At 35.5% G+C, this 20,873-nt stretch overlaps 1 protein-coding gene across 2 annotated transcripts in view; it reads right to left on the bottom strand.

The window, feature by feature from the left end:
- Nucleotides 1-20,863, bottom strand: part of SLCO1B3 (solute carrier organic anion transporter family member 1B3) — a 62,492-nt gene extending 41,629 nt beyond the window's left edge. For both annotated transcript variants that reach the window (XM_037845245.1, XM_037845246.1), the window contains exons 1-3: nucleotides 20,826-20,863; nucleotides 19,958-20,085; nucleotides 16,524-16,673 (exon numbers count right to left, since the gene is read on the bottom strand). In XM_037845245.1, coding sequence (XP_037701173.1) covers nucleotides 16,524-16,610 — 87 coding nt within the window. In that variant the 5' untranslated portion in view covers nucleotides 16,611-16,673; nucleotides 19,958-20,085; nucleotides 20,826-20,863. The remainder of the gene's footprint in view (nucleotides 1-16,523; nucleotides 16,674-19,957; nucleotides 20,086-20,825) is intronic.
- Nucleotides 20,864-20,873: the final 10 nt, after the last annotated feature.

The raw sequence follows: 20,873 nt of genomic DNA on the forward strand, positions 1-20,873 counted from the left end.
TATCAGAACCAGTTTTACTAATTTGTGGAGGGGAAGAACAAGACTCAGAATGTGGCATTGGTCCCATAGAGTTAGACAAAAATCATGAAGATTTTCATCAAGGAGAGTCCATTCTTATATTTTGTAGTTATCTATTCTAGAGAATTTTTATGTGATAGTTTTTCTTTATCTCAAGATTATGGAAGATCTACAAAATTCTTATATTTTGTAGTTATCTATTTAGCACAGGAAAAACAAAGAAAAATTTCCAGGTCCTAATCAGTTAAAAAAATCATGTTTTTGACACCAGAAATGAAGGAATACTTAGGGTGGCCTCTGGCAGAGAGGACTAACATATTCCACTGGGTGTGTCCAAAGTGCCAGGTGTCTGGAGAATGGGGGTGGACCACTGAAGTCTTTCTCATTTGTTCCCACAACTGCTCTTCAGCATACTGGGGTCCTGGATCTATGAAGTTTTGTAGAGCTATAGAACCTCTTATGAACGGTCCCTCTGTAAATTCAGGCTCTTTTAAACACGGGTTATCTCTTCATTGTCACATTCCATTAGGTCTCATCAATTTGTAATTAAAATATCAAATCCTTGGACTGAAGCTGCCAGGATTTTTTCAGGTTATAAATCATATTCTTGGCAATGGTATATATAGAATGGGAAGAATGATCCTCAAAGAGAAGATATGTTGTTTTTTGGTGCCTGGTATCCATTGCTGCTTGTTTCTGGAATGTACTCTAGTTTGGCTTCCGGAGGGGCTCCACAAAGTCCAAGAGTGTCAGCGCGTCCCTTCCCTGGCCACAGTGCAGAGATTGGGGTGGTCAGTGACAGGCAGGTGAAGGGCCTTTAAACCAAGAGAGAATTTTTATGTGATATTTTTCTTTATCTCAAGATCATGGAATTGGGAGTTAACGTTCTTCGATTGAATTGTGGCTTCATCACTCCTAACTGTGTGAATCTGGCAAAATCTCTTAAAGGGTCTAAGTTTGTTCCACCATCTACAAAATGAGGACCATAGAGGGCCTTGTCTTTTAGGACAGCTGTGGGGCTTAAAGGAGATAGTGCATATAAACTGTTCACCACAGAAGTCAGCAAATAGTTGTTGCCATTGGGGAGGATATTGTTGTTACTATTATCCTTTCTTTTTTTAACATCTGGACTAGAATATCGAGACTATGTACATCTTGTTTCCCAAAAGCATAGCACCGGGCATACAGCAGCCAGACAAATTTCTTTTCTTGGTGTCAGTTTCCCTTGTCAGGCTAGTTTTCATGCGGAGGCATATCCCCCTCACCTCCCTGAACTCCACCACGTGGGGAGTACGGAGAGCATCCTAAGGACTCAGCCCCCCCTTATTCACCCCTTTATTACTCCACATGGCTCTGCAGCCTGCCCTGCCCTTCATCCTTGTTGGAAAATTTCAACCACAAATTTTCTCTTACCAGCGGTGTCTCATATCCCAGACCCTCCAGAAAAACTTAACTCCAGAGAAGAGAAATAAGGGGGCGAAGGGGACCTGATGGACATCCAGGCGGCCCAGTTGAGCTTCCAGTGGGGAGGCAGAGCACCAGGGGGAAACATCTAATTCCCTTGGGCAATACTTTAAAAATATTTGTAAAATAAAGGAATCTTAAATTGTCGTTAAAAGATGGTCAACTCTGCCAAAATGTCCTTTGGAATATCTAGTAGTAGTATTTTGGGACTTCTCAGGAAATAATTTTTTGTAATTATATTCATGAGTGCCAGTCACCTCCTGAGGTAAATGGAATCATAGCACTCCCCTCACCCACCCACCCACCCACCCAAGATGCCCGAGTCCTAATCCCCAGAACCTGTCAGTATGTCGCCTTCCAACTGCAAAAGGAACTGCTGACGTGATTAAGTCTTGCCAGGGGGAGGATATCTTGTATTCTCCAGGTGGGCCAGTGTAATCCAAGTGTCCATATAAGGAAAAGAGGACTGCAGAAGAGTCTGAGTCAGAGAAAGAAATATAAGGACTATAGCAGAGTTCAGAGAGAGGCATTTCTGGAAGAGCCATTAGCCAGGGAACGGGGCATCCTCTTGAAGTCAGAAAAAGGCAAGGAGCAGATTCTCCCCTAATGCCTCCAGAAGGAAACAGCCCTGCCAACAACTTGATTTTAGCCCACCGATTTGTGGACTTCTAGACATCCAGAACTTGGTGGCTATACTTAGCAACTATAAATGTACATTATTTTAAGCCACTAAATTTGTGGTAGCCATAGGGAACCATAGGGAACCCAGTGCACCTCCCTAACCCCACCGAGAAATTCTGTTCCACGTTGTAATCATCTTCTACTTTCCAAGTCTTCCTTCTCTTCCAAAACATTATTTCCACTAAGTAAAACAAGAAAACATATCCTCTATGCCTCTGAGTCCTTTATTTTTTTAGATTAGCAAACTTTAGGCCTTTAGTAATAATCTACTGATAAGGGAATCACTAAAGATAGTCTTCAGGTTCTTTCTGTATTGTCTTGGGGGCTTGTAACTTTTCATCAATATGAAATACCACTTTTTGTCCCTGTAATGATTTGGATCTTCACTGCTATGTTGGGTGATATTGGTAATACTATACTGGTTTAATTTGTTTTAACATTTACTTGGTATGTATTTCAATTTCCTTTCTGTTGTTGTTTTTATTTTTAACCTTCAGTGTTGTGTTTTTGGGTTTTGTGTGTGTGTGTGTGTGTGTGTGTGTGTGTGTGTGTGTGTGTGTACTTCTTCTAATTAGCATATAATTTTTTCACTCAAAAGCCTTTATTTTTGTTTTTTGCCTTCTTCTATTAATAGGCGAATCTAATCAATTTGCCTCTATGTGCTGGCTGATAGATTTGGAAGTATTTTTCCAACTTTATTTGTTGTTTTTTAAAATTTATTATGTGTTCTTATTTCCTTTTTTCCTTTCCCCGGTTTTTATTATATTCAGAATGAAGCTGATGCTGATGATAGTTAACATTTGCATAGTATTGTGTGTCAGGCACTTTACATATGTAAACTTAATCCTCACAACTCAATGCAGTGGATTTTATTATCATCCTTTTGACAAATATGGAAATCGAGGCTCAGAGAGGTCACAATGGTAGTAAGTAGTTAGAGCCAAGTTTTGAATCCAGGCGGTTTCACTCTAGAATCACTAAATTGACTTTTAATTAAACCACTTCTAATGCTTTTACTTTCCTCTCTTCCTTCTCTTTATCAACCTGTTATTTTTTTAATATTATTTGGAATTTTAATCCCAGATATATATATATTTTTTTAAACAAAAAACAATTATTTAGATATAGCAATGATTTTATCAGTTTCTTTGGTCACTATTGTTTCTTGTACTTTAGTCCTTTCCCCTTTTGCTGTTCTTAATAGAGAACATCAATTAATTCTTTCACAGAGAGTTTGTAGGTGATAAAAATTTTTTAATCCTTCTGTATCTGGAAATATCCCACTTGAAAAAGAGTTTGGTTGGGTTCATAATTTTAGACCCAAAATCCTTTTCTCTGGAAGATAGTGTTCTGTTGTCTTCTTGTCTCCAGGGTTGCAAATGAGATGCCAAGTGTGCCTCTGGTTTTCATTTCTTTGTAAAGTAATATGGGGCTAGTTTGTTTCATCACTTTAAAATTATTTAGGTTGTCTTTTAATTTTTGGTATTCTAAAATTTTATCACAATGTATTTGGCTGCAGATTTTTAAAGTTTATATTGCTAGAGGCCCAGTGGGCCCTTACTTCCTTCACAAAAACAATCTTTTGAATCGATTCCTTTATTCATACACTCTCAAGTTTACATAATTTTATACAAATACGTAAATTTGATCACATACATCCTTGTTAAATTTTTCTTTTTCTTTCTTTACTTCCTCTCCATTCCCCCTAATATCTCACTCTCCCAGACTGCTTTATCCCAAGTTAATTCTTTATCAACACACTACCTCACTATATTTTTCTTGATATTTATATGATCCTATGCAAGCATACATACATCTACTCATTCCTTCTCTTCATCCTTTAGAAGCATATTCTGTGAAAATTCCTCAGCTTGAATTTCCAGCTTATCAGTTCATTTTCAAATATTTTATTAGCTTATATGCCCATCAAATGGGTTTTCTTTGCCAGTTACCAAGTTTTGGTGCCCTTTCACACTTGCATATTAATTTTGTGGTTTTAATTTTATCCCACATCTCTCTGAGAATAATTATATTAATTTTAATATTCTTTTGTTTTCTTTGTCATGGGGGTAAATTCTTCCATATGTTGACTTTAAGTGTGGCAAATTTCAAATACCCTTGTGATTCTTGGTTGTCTGCTTTGTTTCACATATTCCAGTTTGCATCTCCTTGTCTCAAAGCTCAGTCTGTGAAGCCTATTTAGGGTGGAGAGGCAGCAATCATTTTAGCAAGAGGAGCCAATAATTGATCTTCTGCATGTAGGGCTCCACTTCTTGAGTGTTACAGCCACTTGGGGCTCTACAGGATAGAGAGGTACTTTTACTTCCTGCTTGCATGCAGGACTGACTCCTCTGTCATTTGCTAACAACGAGAGATGCGTGTTTCCTCTTATTGAGTGGGGTACCCCAAGTAATCACCCTGTCGGTTGCCCCTGCAACGCTTATCCCATTATCAGTGACTTCTGTCTTTGTAGCACCCCTGGAAACACATCCGTATTTGCAGGTTTGTTTTTTTTTTTTTTCCTGCATTTGTCTTGGACCATGGTCTCCCTCTTCAGCCCGATTCCAACTACCTTTTTTCTCTCAAAAATTCCCTACAGTTTCTGATTTGGAGAATGTATCACTTCTTGTTTCCAGCAGAGTTATGGGTTGCTTTTCAATACCTTTTACATCATTTATTAAAATAGGAGGGACAGAGTTGGCTATTGCCTTCTAGTTAATCTGAGGTATTGTACGGGAAGCCTTCGAGTTTTGTCTTTCTTTCTCTGCTAGATAAACAGAAAGAAGATAATGATTGGTGGTTTTAGAAAACTTTATTGGGTTCTCCAGCAAATCTCAGATGCCCTACATGTAATGATTAAGTATTTGAGAAATGTTTTTTGGTTGTTGAATAAATTGATATTACCCCAATTCGATTTATAGATCTGGTATGTAGCCAAAATATTATGTGAGTGTAGTATTTCAACAAATCTCTAACACCACCATATCAAAGCTAACCTGTCTTTTTAAAAGCACTCAGCTTTTAAGTAGAAATAATTATAGTAGAGTATGAGAATTAATTGAAATAATACACGTAAAGTTCTTGGCATAATGCTAGACATGTGGTAAGCAATGATAAATGTCTATTTTTATTATTGTCACTATCATTGTGAGCTACCATCATCCAGATATCTGCTGTAAGTTCATTCAGACAAGAACAGCTAAACTTTCTTGTTCCAGGCACTGTGATAGGTGCTACAGAATCAGTGATGAGCATATTGACAATATTATTGATTATTGAAGAAGCACAGAGGCAAACTCCTATCTAAATGCTAACCAACAAAGCACTGATTGGTGAAATCAAAGAGGCAAGAATTTCAGAGAGTAACAAGACATCTTGTTAAAACAATAGCAAGCATATCCAAATATAAATCCTGTCCTATAGAAAAGGAGCTTTCAAAAGTTCAAAGGAAAGGTTTTGTACAATCTATGTTAACCCTTAAAAACAAGAGTGGCTTAAGATTTAAAAAAAGAGAGACTCAAAAAGGCAAAATTCTCACAATATCCATCATAAATTGGTCTTATTAAAAAGAAAGGGGTAATAGATATAAACACCATGACCATAATAGGATCTCTCTAATGAGCTGAAATTTTAAACAGATATGAAATGAATTAAGATTATAGATATAGAGATTGATATGCCTTCCTTTAGCCTCACTATATCCCTGTGAAATGGGGTGCTATTAACCACCTTCCTGATAAAGAATTGAAGTTTAGAGAACAACTGAAATAATGACATTCTCAGAACTTAAAAAACATGTGAAATGTATAAGAAAGCTAAAACATCCACTGAAAAACATTGGAAAATCAATGTCACTCAGGTGGAGAATTTAAGATTGAGAGATTTCAAAACAGAGATACATATGTTCACAATAACCAGATAGATCTTAAAATATCACAGGCCAGAAGAAACCACAGGCATTGAGATAAGAAGTAAAGCCTATATTTACCTGCAATCATGCCAGACCAGTCATTTATACATTCCTCAGGGGCAGTATAGGCCAAGAGTTCCAGACTTGAAGTCAGAATATAGTTCTACATTTCATAGTGCCAGAAGTACAGACTTCATTAACAAAGTTAATTCATCTGAGTTTGTTTATTCACCAAACCTTCTTTGAGCAACTGTGTTGGAATGGAAACATTATAGACTTGGAGTGGAGACAGGTGCAGAGAAAGAAGGGAAATAAAACAAATAAGAAACAGCAAATGCCCTAAAAGATCTGATAATATCCTGAGACATTAAATAATTTAAAAAATGGCAGTATAATAAGTGCTATAATTGTAATAAGTGAATACTGTGAATACACAGGAAAGAATAATTCTGACTGTACAGTTAAAAATTTTTATAGATGTGACATTTGGGCTCAGTTTTCAGAATATAACAGAAGCTTGGAAGTTGAAGAGGAAATAAAATATTTAAAACAAAATAAGCACATGAAAATTCCATGAGTAGTAAAAGAACACGGATCATTTGAAAAAGAAAGCATATCTAGATGGAACATAAAGTTTGTTCAAGGAGTGGTAGAAGAAGAGGATAAAAAGGAAGGTTGAGTTCTATATGCCAAATACTGGGAGGTCAATCTGGAGTTTTAAATGTGATATAAGGAGATTACTCTTCAGAGGATTAACTTGGAAGCTATAAGGAAAATGGATTTATTGCAAAGAAATCTGTTAGGAGGCTGAATTCAAGAAAAAAAAAAAAAAAAAAAGAGTAGAAGTAGAAAGAGGGAAACAAAAGGTTACAGACCCAGTTGGAAGATGTTTCAGAAAAGAATCAACAAGATGAGGGTTACTGAAAAATGATGATTCAGATTTAATTTTCTAGGTTTCTAGTTTTGATAACTGTATATAGTAATGTTATTTTGGATAAAAATACAGGAAAAAGAGAAGTCTTGGGGTTGAAGAATATGACTCAGTTAACCCATCTAAACCTGCTTGTTTTCTTATCATTTATTGAGCTACTCAAGGTTGCCCAGCTAAGGATAAGATAACCAAACTGAGATTTGAACTCTCCTCAAGAGACAGAATTCGCAGTTTCAGTTCAACAAAGCTAATTACCTTGTAAAACAAAACAAAAACACTTTTGGGGGGAATGTAACGATATCCTAAATTACCCAACATACGAAGAGACAGGTGAATGTGACCAATTTTGAAGAAAAAAGAAAACCAGGCATGACCAATCCTAAAATGACACAGATGTTGGAATTAGTAGACAAGGCTTTAAAAATAACTATTCTAACAATGCTCATTGATATAAATGAAAGGAGTCTAACAATGAATTAAAAGATAAGAATGTCAGGGAAAAAAAGTTACAAAAGGAACCAAATGGAAAAAAAAAATGTAACACCTGAAATAAATAAGTATAACCGAGAGGTTAGATTATCTCACATCTTCTGGATAGATAATATGTGCATACTCTGTGTAATCTGTGTTTTTCTGTTACATGAAACTTAGCATGTTTCCAAGTTTTTCCTAAAGAATTTATTCACAGAGAGCATTAATGGGCGAGATAGCTTTTGTAAATATTTGATAGCAGAGATAAAGGAGGGGGATTACATCACATTGCCCAACAGTAAAAAAAAAAAAAAAAATTTTTCCATGTCAATTTGATGATATAGGACATTTCTTTAGCATGTTTTGCTGAAATGCAAAAATTGTTTTGGTTGAATACTACAAATTGTGTTTAGCCTTTCTTTGTCTTCAAATACTTCTTGGACACTACCTTTAACATTTTTCCTGCCCTCCAGGGACAAATTATGCACTCTTGATTAATCTTAATTTCAGAATGGTTGTAATCTAAAATTATTTTAGTAATTACTAGTATTTTAGAAACAGTAAAATTTTAGTAAAAATTTAGTAATTTAGTAAAATTGCTTTGACTGAAATCGATTTTTTTTTCTTCTCATATTCAAATTGTGCAATCACTTACAGGAATTTGTGATGTCCTTATTACCTCACAATTTCCAGAGTTTTAGTTTAATTTTTAATTTACTCTAAATATTATAGATTTAATACAGGCACACCTTGGAGATACTGAGGGTTTGGTTCCAGACCACCGCAATAAAGTAAATATCACAATAGAGCAAATCACCCAAATTTTTTTGTTTCCTAGTGTATAAAAGTTATGTTTACACTCTACTATACTTTAAGTGTGAAATAGCATGTGTGTGTGTGTGTGTGTGTGTATAAAAATGTGCATACCTTAAGTAGAAAATACTTTATTGCTAAAAAATGCTAACCATCATCTGAACCTTCAGCGAGTAGTGATCTTTGCTGTGGAGGTTCTTACCTCTCTGTTGATGGCTGCTGACTAATCAGGGTGGTGATTGCTGAAGACTGGGGTAGCTGTGGCAATTTCTTAAAATAAGACAGTAATGAAGTTTGTTGCATTAGTTGATTCTTCCTTTCATGAAAGATTTCCCTGTAGTATGTGATGCTGTTTTATAGCATTTTTCCCACAGTAGACTTCTTTCAAAACTTGAGTCAATCTTCTCAAACCCTGGTGCTGCTTTATCAACTAACTTAATATAATATTCTCAATCCTTTGTTGTCATTTCAACAATGTTCATAGCATCTTCACCAGGAGTAGGTTTCATCTCAAGAAACTTTCTTTGCTCATCCATAAGATGTAACTCCTCATCCATTATATTTTGTCATGAGATTGCAGCAATTCAGTCAGAGACTCAGGCTATACTTCTAATTCTAGTTCTCTTGCTATTTCCACCACGTCTGCAGTTACTTCCTCCACTGAAATATTGAACCCCTCAAAGTTATCCATGAGGGTTGAAATCAATGTCTTCCAAATTCCTGTTATTGTTGATACTTTGACTGCCTCCCACGAAGCACATATGTTATTAATTGCGAATAGAATGGTGATCCTTTCCAGAAGGTTTTCAAATGACTTTGCCCAGATCCATCAGCGTAATCACTTTCTATGGCAGCTATAGCCTTATGAAATGTATTTCTTAAATAAGACTTGAAAATCAAAATGACTCCTTGCTTCATGGGCTGCAGAATGGATGTTGTGTTAGCAGGCATGAAAATATTAATTTCCTTGTACACCTCCATCGGAGTTCTTGGGTGACCAGGCACATTTTTGATGAGCAGTCATATTTTAAAAGGAATCTTTTTTTTTTCTGATTAGTAGGTCTCAAGAATGGGCTTAAAATATTCAGTAAACTATGTTATAAACAGATGTGCTGTCATCCAGGCTTTGTGGTTGCATTTGTAGATCACAGGCAGAGTAGATTTAGTGTAATTTTTAAGGGCCCAAGGATTTTCAGAATGGCAAAGGAACATTAGCTTCAACTTAATGCCACCAGCAGCATTAGCCCCTCACAAGGGAGTCAGCCTGTCCTTTGAAGCTTTGAAACCTGGCATTGACTTCTCTTCTCTGGCTATGAAAGTCCTAGAGGGCATCTTCTTCCATTAGAAGGCTGTTTCATTTACATTGAAAATATGTTGTTTAGTGTAGCCATCTTCATCATTTAGCTAGATCTTCTGGATAACTTGTTGCATCTTCTTCATCAGTTCTTGCTGCTTCATCCTACACTTTTATGTTATGGAGGTGGCTTCTTTCCTTAAACCTCATGAACCAACTTCTGCTTAGCTTCAAACTTTGCTTCTGAAGCTTCCTCACCTCTCTCAGCCTTCATAGAATTTAAGAGAGTTAGGTTCTTGCTTTGGATTATGCTTTGGCTTAAGGAAATACTGTGGCTGGTTTGATCTTCTATCCAGACTACTAAAACTTTCTCTATATCAGCAGTAAGGCTGTTTCACTTTCTTTTCATTTGTGTGTTTGCTGGAATAGCATTTTTCGTTTCCTTCAAGAACTTTTCCTTTGCATTTACAACGTGGCTAACTATTTGGTGCAAGAGGCCTAGCTTTCAGCCTATCTCAGCTTTTGACATGCCTTCCTGTGCTGGTTTGGATATATTGTATCTACCAAAGAGCCATATACTTTAATGCAATCTTGTGGGGGCAGAGTTATTAATCTTTTTGATTAGGATGTAACCTCTTAATTGAATGTTTCCATGGAGATTTGACTCTGCCCATTCAGGGTAGGTCTTGATTAGTTTACTGGAGTCCTTTAAAGGGAGCTCACACAGAGAACAGAGAGATGAAAATGCCCTGGGATAGGCTAAGCCAAGACCAAGATGCTTGCTGATGCTTAGAGATGCTTGGAGATGCAGACAGAAGGACGTTTGGAGATGCTAAGCTAAGAGAAACCCAGAGACATTTTGGAGAATGCCATTTTTGAAACACAACTTGGGAGCAAAGGGCTAGCAGATAGCATCCATGTGCCTTCCCAGCTAATAGAGGTGTTCTGGAGGCCATTGAACATTATTCAGTGAAGGTATCCTCTTGTTGATGCCTTAGTTTGGACACTTTTACGGCCTTAGGACTGTAACTTTGTAACCAAATACTCCCCCTTTGTAAAAGCCAATCCATTTCTGGTATTTAGCATAATGTTAGCATTAGCAAACCGGAATACTTCCTCACTAAGCTTAATCATTTCTAGCTTTTAGTTTAAAGTGAACAACGTGGGATACTTCCTTTAACTTGGACACCTAGAGACCATTATAGGGTTATTAACTGGCCTAATTTCAATATTGTCATGTCTCGGGAATAGGGAGGCCTGAGGAGAGGGAGAAAGATGGGGGAACAGCAGTCAGGTGAAACAGACAACACAGGCAGCATTTTCAATTAAGTTTGCCGTCTTATATGGTCACGATTCATGGCACCCCAAACAATTATAATAGTAACATAAAAGATCACAGGCCATCATAACAGATATAAACAATGAAACAGTTTGAAATATTGCAAGAATTACCAAAATGTGACAAAGAGGCATGAGGTGAGCACATACTGTTGGGAAAATGGCACCAATAGCCTTGCTCAATACAGGGTTGCCCCAAATGTTTGATTTGTAAAAAAAAAACAAAAAAAAAAAAACAAAAAAACACTGCATCTGCAAAGCACATTAAAATGAATTATACCTGTACACTATTTCCAAACAGATTGGAATACATTTTACTGGTGTGCTTTAGAGAGACTAGGCTCTAGATGCATTGTTTCTCTTTTTACATGGTTTTGTTTCATATCTGAGTTCTGTATCTCATTTTTCCCTTCTTCTTCCTCTTCTCCTCACCCTCCCCCCACCCAAATACCCCCTGCACTGTTTTCTTCTCTGAAAAAGTAGAAAATCATCTATGGACTTAGTGTTCTTGTGATGCAAGGAAAGCAGTGTATTTTGAAATCATGAGAACTGGATCTACTTCTGCCTTTTTTCTTAATACCCTAATAATAAAGGAAAAGTTATATAATTCATTGAACCTCAGGTTCCACAATCATAAGAGGATAATACGTGATATCTAACTAACTTATTTCATAGGGCTACCATAAAGTTCAAAGAAATTCTGTTTATGAACGTTTGTGAATGCACCAAACATAATATGGCATTTGGAAGACCACTATTGACTCATCCTTTTTTGTGTCTCTTTTTATTAATATAAAACTTGCTTCCAAAACTTTGCTCTATTCACACTCCCCTTTTACACAATTGTTTTCAGCTCTAGGGGAAGAACAGGAAAAGTACTGGGTACTCCCTACTACCTCTGTAAGATAAATTACAGCTGAGTTAGAAACATGTGTATTATAGAGTGAAAACATGTGTATTATAAAGTGAAACGTATTATAGAGTGAAAAAGTTGTAAAGCACTTCTCTGATGCATAAATTGGGCGATATACTCCAGTCCAAAGATTTTTTATGTATTTAATATCAACTATGTTTTTTAGAAAATAATTCCTTGTCTTTATAAATCTATAATTCTTTTACTTAATTTTACTTTATATCATTGTTAGTACATTGAGCTGGCTACAGTTTTACTTCTGATGTTCTTACTACTTTTATCTGTACTATTTTTTTTCTGTTAATGGCAATTTTTTTTCTTATTAACAAAATTCTGTATGTAACTTTGAACAAATGAACAGCTAATGGTTAATTCCTTTTCTATTTCTTACAGACTTTGTCATTTTTAATTTATTTGTATTCCTGTGCTTTCTTATGTGATTCATGTCAGCCAAATGTTATGTATTCACTGTCATAATTTCTAGCTTTTTGTAGCATCCTGGCAGTTGCTTATGTATTTAGCATTAGTTGCTAAAAATTTTTTAAGTGCTTTGCTTGAAAGATCTTCTGTCACAAATTGTTTCTTTAGTAAAATCATTTTAATATAATGTTTAAAATTATAATAGAGTTTCAAAATGGCAGATTTTGACATATTTTTAAATCACTCAACAGGCACTGCTCTTTAAGGGGAGAAGAGGCTCTTAACACTTAAGGGCCTCTGTCCTGAAATCGCCATGCACCTGTCTTTAGCCTGACATTTATCCCTTGGACTCAATACTTTCGGTATTGATCTTTGCTTCCTTGTTCAGCTATTATGTTACTCTTCCTTTTGGTTGCCTTCCATGCAGCTTCAAGATCCAGGTCATCCTCTGGCCGTCAGTGTTTTTCACCTCAATGCAGGGATTGGCAATGACTGCTCAGACCTCAGTAAAAAGGGTCCCGGGGAGTAAAATCAGAGTAACTCGGAAGTCCTGCCCAGCAAAGCAGCTGAGGGAAGCAGGTTGAGACTGACTAGCCTTGGCAGGAATTCTCTTCCACAGGTATTCTCCTCAGTTTCCTTTCAGTGCTCAGTTACAATTTCCTCTTATATCAGTTTCTCCCCATGGGACTGAGAAGGCCCTGGCTTGAGCTGCTGAGTACGGAATGGCATGTGGTTTTCTGGTGACTAGCGTTCTTCACCTTAAAGCTCATCTTGCTATCCCTCTTCCAGAGCTCTTAGGCTCAAGCAGAGGAAGGTCTGTTCTTTAACCTTTCCATGGTTTCCATTACCAGACAGAGCAGCCATTTTAACCAGTGAAATATGAACCCTAGGCCAGAATAAGAACATCATCATGGAAGATAAATCACGTCATAAGAGGGAAAAAAAAATGAATTGTGATGGAGACACCATAAGAAGTATATGTTTTAGAGTACATTCACCAAGAGTTAAAATAAGTATAACAAATAAATAAAAGAAGGAAGGTAAATGTTAGTAAACTAAATAATGGCAAAGTAAAACAACAAAAGGAGAATAAGTGGAAAATATGAACAATGTAAGTTTAAGTAACATAATATATGAGATAAAAAGTAGAAAGAATCAGTTTGAAAATCAAATTGAGGATCTCACTCAGAATGAAATGTTAAGGTATACGAAGATTTGAATTAAATTGTTAATATTTGGATAATGCCTTAAAAGGCGAAAAAATTAAATTGGAGAAGAGAAATATATTAAAGAAATCATAAATATAAATTTCCCAATACTAAACCAAGATGAAAAGTCTCAGGTTGAAAGAGCTCATAGAATACCCAAGAGGAGAGGTAAAGGAGAAGCCATATGGAAAAACTAGATACAGTATGGTAAAATACAAGATTATCAAAGACCAAAACCTAAATTTTTCCAAGAGAAGAGCAGACCACTTTTCAACAGCAAAAATGAATGCAAAATGTATGTGTACATACATACATATTTTAAAGTATTGAAGTAAAAAAACAAATGAATTTTATTTTTAGCCAAATTATATTCTCAAGCATATGAGGCCTTCCCCAAACTTGGTACATAAATATCCTCATTGGAAAGAGTTTTGGAGAAATTACTTAAATAAAAGGATAATTAAATCTAGCTGTTCTGTGAGATTTGAAAAAGAAGGTGGATAATATACCTTGTTAAATTTTGTTATTGCCTTTAAAATAATAGTATAAAAAGAGGAGAGAAGGGAGAATGGACAATATCTAAAATAGCACCCATCAGTATGATGAAGGGTGAAGAAGCATATTAAACATGAGAACATGTTAGAGTGTTTGCCTTATTATGGAAAATATAAAGATATCAATTCTAAATATATAAGAAAGCATTAAAAAGGAACACAGAAAGGAACATAATGAGTTAAGATGGTAGAAAGAAGTCCAAATACATCAATGCATACAATAAAAGTAAATGGACAAACTTACTAGTTTAAAGACAGAGATTTTCAGTTTAATTTTTTTAAAAAAATTCACCACATGCTGTTAAGAGACATGTAAAGCATGAGGAAGTGTTACTTTTTATAGTAAAGGATAAGAAAATACAACCACTAAAAGAAAGTTCCTGGAGCTGTGTTAATATCAGTTGAAATACACTTTAAGAGATAGAGAAGGTCTATATATATTTATGTAAGTATATATCCATCTAGAATATAAACTAGATATAAAATAATGCAGTTAAAAGCTGAAAAATAAATAAGCAAAAATCAGTAACATATAATAGGAAATTTCAACACTACGCTCTGATGTGAGCTCTCTCTCTCTCTTTCTCTCTCTAGATTACAATAGTTTAAGTAGTCAAAATATAAGCAAGGATAGAGAAGATGAGAAGATCATAATACCACTACTAACAAGATTGGTCTCTTGGACATCAACTCAAAAAACATGCATTTTTTTTCAAGTATCTATGAAATATTTACAAAACTTCACAACAAATTTCAAAAAGTGGGTTATCATACAGACTATCTGACCATAATGAAATTATGAAAGATATTAATCACAAAAATTATAAAGAATATCCCTATGTATTTGGAAAATGTAAACATATTTCTAAATAAGTTGTATATTACTGAAGAAGACATGGTGAACATTTAAATTAAAACCTAGAACTGAGAAAGATAAATGAATACTATCAAAAACCATTTACCAACAAAATGAAAAATTAAACGTAATGAACAAATGCTTAGAAAAAATAAATTTACAAAACTGAATCAAAAAGAAGAATAAAGCTTGGGTAGTTGTATACTCTTAAAGATACTGAAGTAGTAGTCAATTTTTTTCTATTAACAACAACAACAAAACCTAGTATCAGGCAACTTCTTCAAAATTTTCAAGGAAAAGATCACCCATAGAAAGCATAATCCGCCAACTCATTCTACAAGGCCAACATAACCCTGTTACCAAAACCAGGCAATGACATCATGAATAAGGAAAATAACAGATCCAGTTCACTTATCAATATGAATGTAAAAACTCTAAATGGAATATTCACAAAACCAATTCAACAATGTATAAAAAAAGAGAGAATCTATAACCAGGCAGCGTGGTTACGCTATGCACCTTCAAATGAAATCACTATAACACTCAATATTTAAAAGCAGAAATATTCTAGCACATAGTATTACCCCTGGACAACAGTAATGCAATTGCCTTAACCAATAACTTTTCCTGATGATTGCCATTTTGCTTAAATATTATTCAAATATTTCATCAGAGCTGGCTTTCGCAGTTATCTCTAAAAACAAATAGACTTCGTGTTCTTTGGAAAAAGTTAAAAGGGACCTTATATAATGTTATTGCAATTGGATCTGACCCCTGTAGTCTTTATTAAGCTGGCTAAGACCACAAGTTAAACTGAGTTTAAAACTTAAAATATTGGTAAAGGGTCACTGTGATTGATTTTTTGTCTTTCCCAAGACTTTCCTATATTTGGTTAAGGACTTTGACTTGGATTCAAGGGTCTTCAGTGTAAAGTTAGGTGACTCCAGGCAAACTTCTCAACTTCCCTGAGTATTGGTTTCTTCATGTAACACCATGCTCAAAGGGGGTCCTTTTTTCCCTGTCTATGAAAATCTCAAGCCAGTCTAGATTATTTAATGCCTGACAGTTTTGTGACACGAGTAAGAGAGGCAGGGTTATTACCGTTATCAACCTGCATATGGAAAAATTAAATGGCTTTCCTGAGCTATCAACATGGTCTTTGGGCCAGGTCTTTTGATTGTTATTGCAGATCTCCTTTTCCATCAGCTACTGTGAATTATTTAAGTTATCAGAATAGAAAATGCTGTGTTTTGTGTCAAGACCACAAATAGATCCACAAAACCAATTACTCCTCCAAGCTTACAGGTCAATTTTAAGAATATATATTTACATATTATCCATTAGGTAACATTTTAATCACATTTATAAATATCTTTCAGTCCATCAAGAACCAAAAAGAAGATATCAAAATATTTCTAAATTTTCACCATCATTAAACTCTTATCTGAAATATCACCACAGAGATATCTTAATCAGATTTAAAAACTGATTTAAATCAAGACATGAATGATATTTTAGATTTTTTAATATATACTTCAATTGAGAACCCTAATTTAAAATATATTCTTTTTTTTAATCAACTGGTTGCCTTTTTTTAAAATAAAAATTCCTGATTTATTTATTTTAATTTGGAAACATGAAACTCATTCCACCTTGAATCCACTGCAGCATCTGGTTTTCCTTTTGTCTGATGGCTGTTCCTCTGCTGTATTATTTGTTTGACAATTTTGGTCCATCATGGAACCCGAGATATCATGTAAATATTTTTCAATTGTTATTGATGCTTGATTCAAAATGATCACCTATTCAGGGAGAAAAAGTAGGATTTATTTCATTTGAACAGTATACCATGCAGAAATAAGATAAGCTGCAAGATCCACATCAACCAACCAACCTATCAATCAATCCACTGATATCATTCAGGTCCTACTATGTGCTGAGCACTGGGCTGGGTAAACATTGGTCTGGATACAAAAGGAGACACACACACACACGCACGTGTGTGCACGCACACACACACACAGTGTCCTAGCCTTAGGGAGATGATAATTTAACTGGAGATTTGAATTCATGGAGAAAAACTTTAACAAATAAATAAAATAATATAGAATCACAATTAAAGTTCATGAACAAAATTTAAAATTACAGAAATATGAAAAATATTTTTCTACATATAAAGACAATAAGATTTAAGAAAAATTTGCTTAATTCATCTTTGCAATTTTACAAAGTACCAAACACAGTGCAAACTACCATGCACACAGTAGATACTCAAAAGGGGTACAAAAATAATGTAATGAATTTTAATTGGAATGACCTAAGAAGTTTTCATAGGAGAGCCACCACAGGAAGCAGGTAGAATTTGGATTTCTTAAAAACAGAATGGTGTAATCCAGGTATCTCTCAGAGAGATGCCAGCCATGCCTGACCTTAACCACCATCATGATCCTACTTTATTTTAATTTTGTTCATTTATTTTTGAAGAGAAAATACATGTATACAGTTGAAAATGCAAAAGATCAAAAAGACCTATGGTAAAGAATTTCCCTCTAAACTGTCTCCCACGTAGCTCATTTCTCTTTCAGGGAACTGATACTATCAGCTTTTAATTAATCTTCTCCAAAGATATATTAATTTTTAATAAAATACAAACTATTTTCTTTTTCTTGAGGTATAAATGGGATGGTTCTCTAAATTTCCACCCAGTTTTATATGTTTAACTATATTAATAAAGAGCTTCGTCACTTTTCTTATGGTTGCAGGATATGCCACTGTCCACATTACATTTAGCAAGTACCATGTAGATAAACTTTTTAGGTTGTCACTAAATTACTCATATTAGAAAAATTCTTAATATGTGATGTATCATTTTTTTTACATGTGAGTGTGTCTGTAGGACAAATTCCTAGAAGAGCAGTTTGGATTTTAAAGTGTAAGGAGAATTATAACTTGGAGAGTTGTTAAACCTCTACTCTGAAGTCTAGTAAAGTGATTCAACTTGTTCATTAGATTCAGTCTTTTAAATAGAATAGTGGGTTCTTCACTGAAGTTAGAAATTGTATTCTTTTCCATACATATGTACATAATGTATTTTTATGTATGTAAAATATTTGTTTATATATAGCTACACAGAAGCATGATACATGATTAATAGGACACTATTATATAATATATTTAGTAGGTTATTTTATTCATTAACTTATGTAATAAGGATTTATTGATTGCCTATATTAGTAAATATATAAAGATAGTGAATATATTGAATGTTCAGTGGGTTTAAATATTTAAATGTGGAAATGATAACTATCTGAGGATATTTCCACTTATATATATGTGAGAATATATCAAGATATGGATGGATGCAGCAACTCTACACCTATGTGTATCTAAGAAAACCCCAGCTATTTCCCTTAAAACATATGTTCCAAATATACCAGCACTTCTGGGTATTTTCAGTTAGAATGGGGTAAGGAGTTCAGTAGTTTAGTGGTCCCCAAATCCTAAGCAACCCATTGATAAATTTCATATGACTTTTTCCATGGGCACCAGTTTCTTGAAGACTGTTATCTTACCACTCCTGTCCCTTGTTTAATGTAAGTGATCAACTCCTAGCTGTGCTGTCTCCCAGTCTTCTCCCTGTCATATGCATATCACAGCCATCCTCAGCATCTTTCACATGATCCCTTGTACCATACAAAATAATATTCACACTTCCTATTTGAGGAACTTCACAAACTAAACCCAGCTCTTGTTTTCAGTCTCATTTCCCAGTACACTCATAACCACCTTCAGCCATGTGAAATCGTTCTCCTCAGTAGAAACTCTTCCTTCCCTATATGTTTTTTTCTCAACCTGTAGTGTTCTTCCTCATCTCTTGGTTGTAATTCAGCCCAAACTCACACCTTTTAAATATTTTCCCAGTTACTCCTGTCTTGGGGACTGAATCATGCCCCCCTCTCCCCCACAAAAGGCTAGTTCAGGTCCCAGCCCCTGGTCCTGTGGGTGTGACCCGTTTGTAAATAGCACCTTTGAAGATGTGTTTAGTTACGGTGTGCCCAACTGAATGAGAGTCGGGCTTCATCTGATGTGGCCGAAGTCCTTATAAGCAAAGGAAATTGGACATGGAAGAAGGAGCTGCGGGGAGCAGACAGAAGCTGGAAGTCAGTGGAAGCCAGGAGAGAAAGAAGATGCTCCCATGTACATGGCCATGTGATGGGAAAGTGAAAGAACTCCAAAGATCCCAAGCAGCCAGAAGTTACAATCCCAGGAGGAATTGAGCCTTTTAGCCTCTGAAATTATGAGCCAATAAATTCCCATTGTTAAACCAGCCCACTGTATGGGTATTTAGCAGCTGGGAAATGATAACACCCCAGTTGAAATATCATTTCCCACACTGCTGCTCCATCGAAAAATATACCTCAAATGGCCATTAAGTTTCCCTGTATTATCTGTGAGTCCTATGGGAGAAGGACTATGTCGTAATAGTCTTTGTACTCTGAACAAAGTCTGCTACCGTACTTAGGGCAAAAGAGTCCAGTAACAGTCACTATATCAGTTAAGGAAGAACAGCTACCTAACTTCTGGGGGCCAAAGAAATTCTTCTTCCCTTCCATAGCCCCAGTTGGAGTTTTTCTTTTTTCCTTCTTCCAGACTGCTATGATATGAATTATCCCCCCTGTCTCCCCAGAAAGACTACAGTTTCATACCTCTCTCCCAGATCTTGGGGTAAAATACCAGGAAAAAAATACTGAAAATATAGGCACTTTGTTCTCCATTTCTCGAAAAAGGTTAAATTATAACAAGTAATTATAAAGTTGGTATTTGAATTTAGGTTTGCTGCTAAACATCACATTTTCCATTTCACTGTAGTATTTTAAGCTTGATAAAGAGACATTTAACACATTTTTCTCTGGACATATTTTTTCAGGGCTCCACACAACTGGCATACATATTAATTTGGGGGATACCATATGTTTGCATGACGGGACCATACACATTCAGATGTAGCATTGCAACTCTTCCCTGGACAGAAGAGCCCGGCTCCGCCTAGGTAGATAGGGGTGGGATGTGGGTGGAGGATTCTTACCTGCCTTTATTCTTCTGCACTTCCAGATTCCAAGACACAAAGAGGCTGCATCAACCTTTTACTATTTCAGGGACACTAGAAAAGGAGTGCAGGCCAAGTGACCCTGTTTCTAGCATGAACCTATGGAACTGAGGAGGGAAAGAAACAGCCATTACTAACTTCTTAGACCTTGTTTATGGGACCCCTGCCCCCACCTCCCACCTTGCTTTGACCATATCAACAATTGTCTTGTAAGGGCAGTCACCTTCCCAAATTGGAGCAAGGAACCAATAGCTATTGAGTCCTTAGTTTTTGCTAGGAACAGTGCTGAGCAGATTTTTTTTTTTTTCCTCATTTAATCAGAAAGTTATCTAGAAAACCCCTTTCTTCTAGCCCACCTTGAGTCAAACTTGAGTCGAAAGGGGAGGAGGTTATATGATTTGGAGACACATTCCATTTCTTTATGTTTGCCAACTAATTACCTCTCCCCCCGTTACTCAGTTCAGGTGGAATAAAAAAGTAGAAAGCCCATGCAGTGAGCCTTGTAGCACGTTTTGGGACAGAAACGGGAGGTCAATTTTTTTTTTTTTTCAGATATTTGAAGTTCAGTTCATCTAGAGAGTGATAAGAATAGGGTTTCAAACTTTACTTTTAAATTATAATGTATGATTTTCTGTAACTTACTTTTAAGAGTATATAAACCAGGGAATCATCTATCTCCAGAAGGGATATTTAATAAATTTTAAGGGCCTGAAATATATTTGTGTAGCAGACACAAAGCATAAGGTTTGTAATATTAATCATGACCATTAAAATATATTTCTTGAAATTTATGGAAATTTCTTATATAGAAGGAAGTTTGAAATTAGAGAATCTCAAAGATTCTTACCTGGACTTAGACTCTACAGCAACAGCAACTAGTCAGTCCCTTTATCTG

Source organism: Choloepus didactylus, chromosome 8 (genome assembly GCF_015220235.1).
Source record: "Choloepus didactylus isolate mChoDid1 chromosome 8, mChoDid1.pri, whole genome shotgun sequence".
NCBI classification, from domain to species: Eukaryota; Metazoa; Chordata; class Mammalia; order Pilosa; family Megalonychidae; genus Choloepus; species Choloepus didactylus.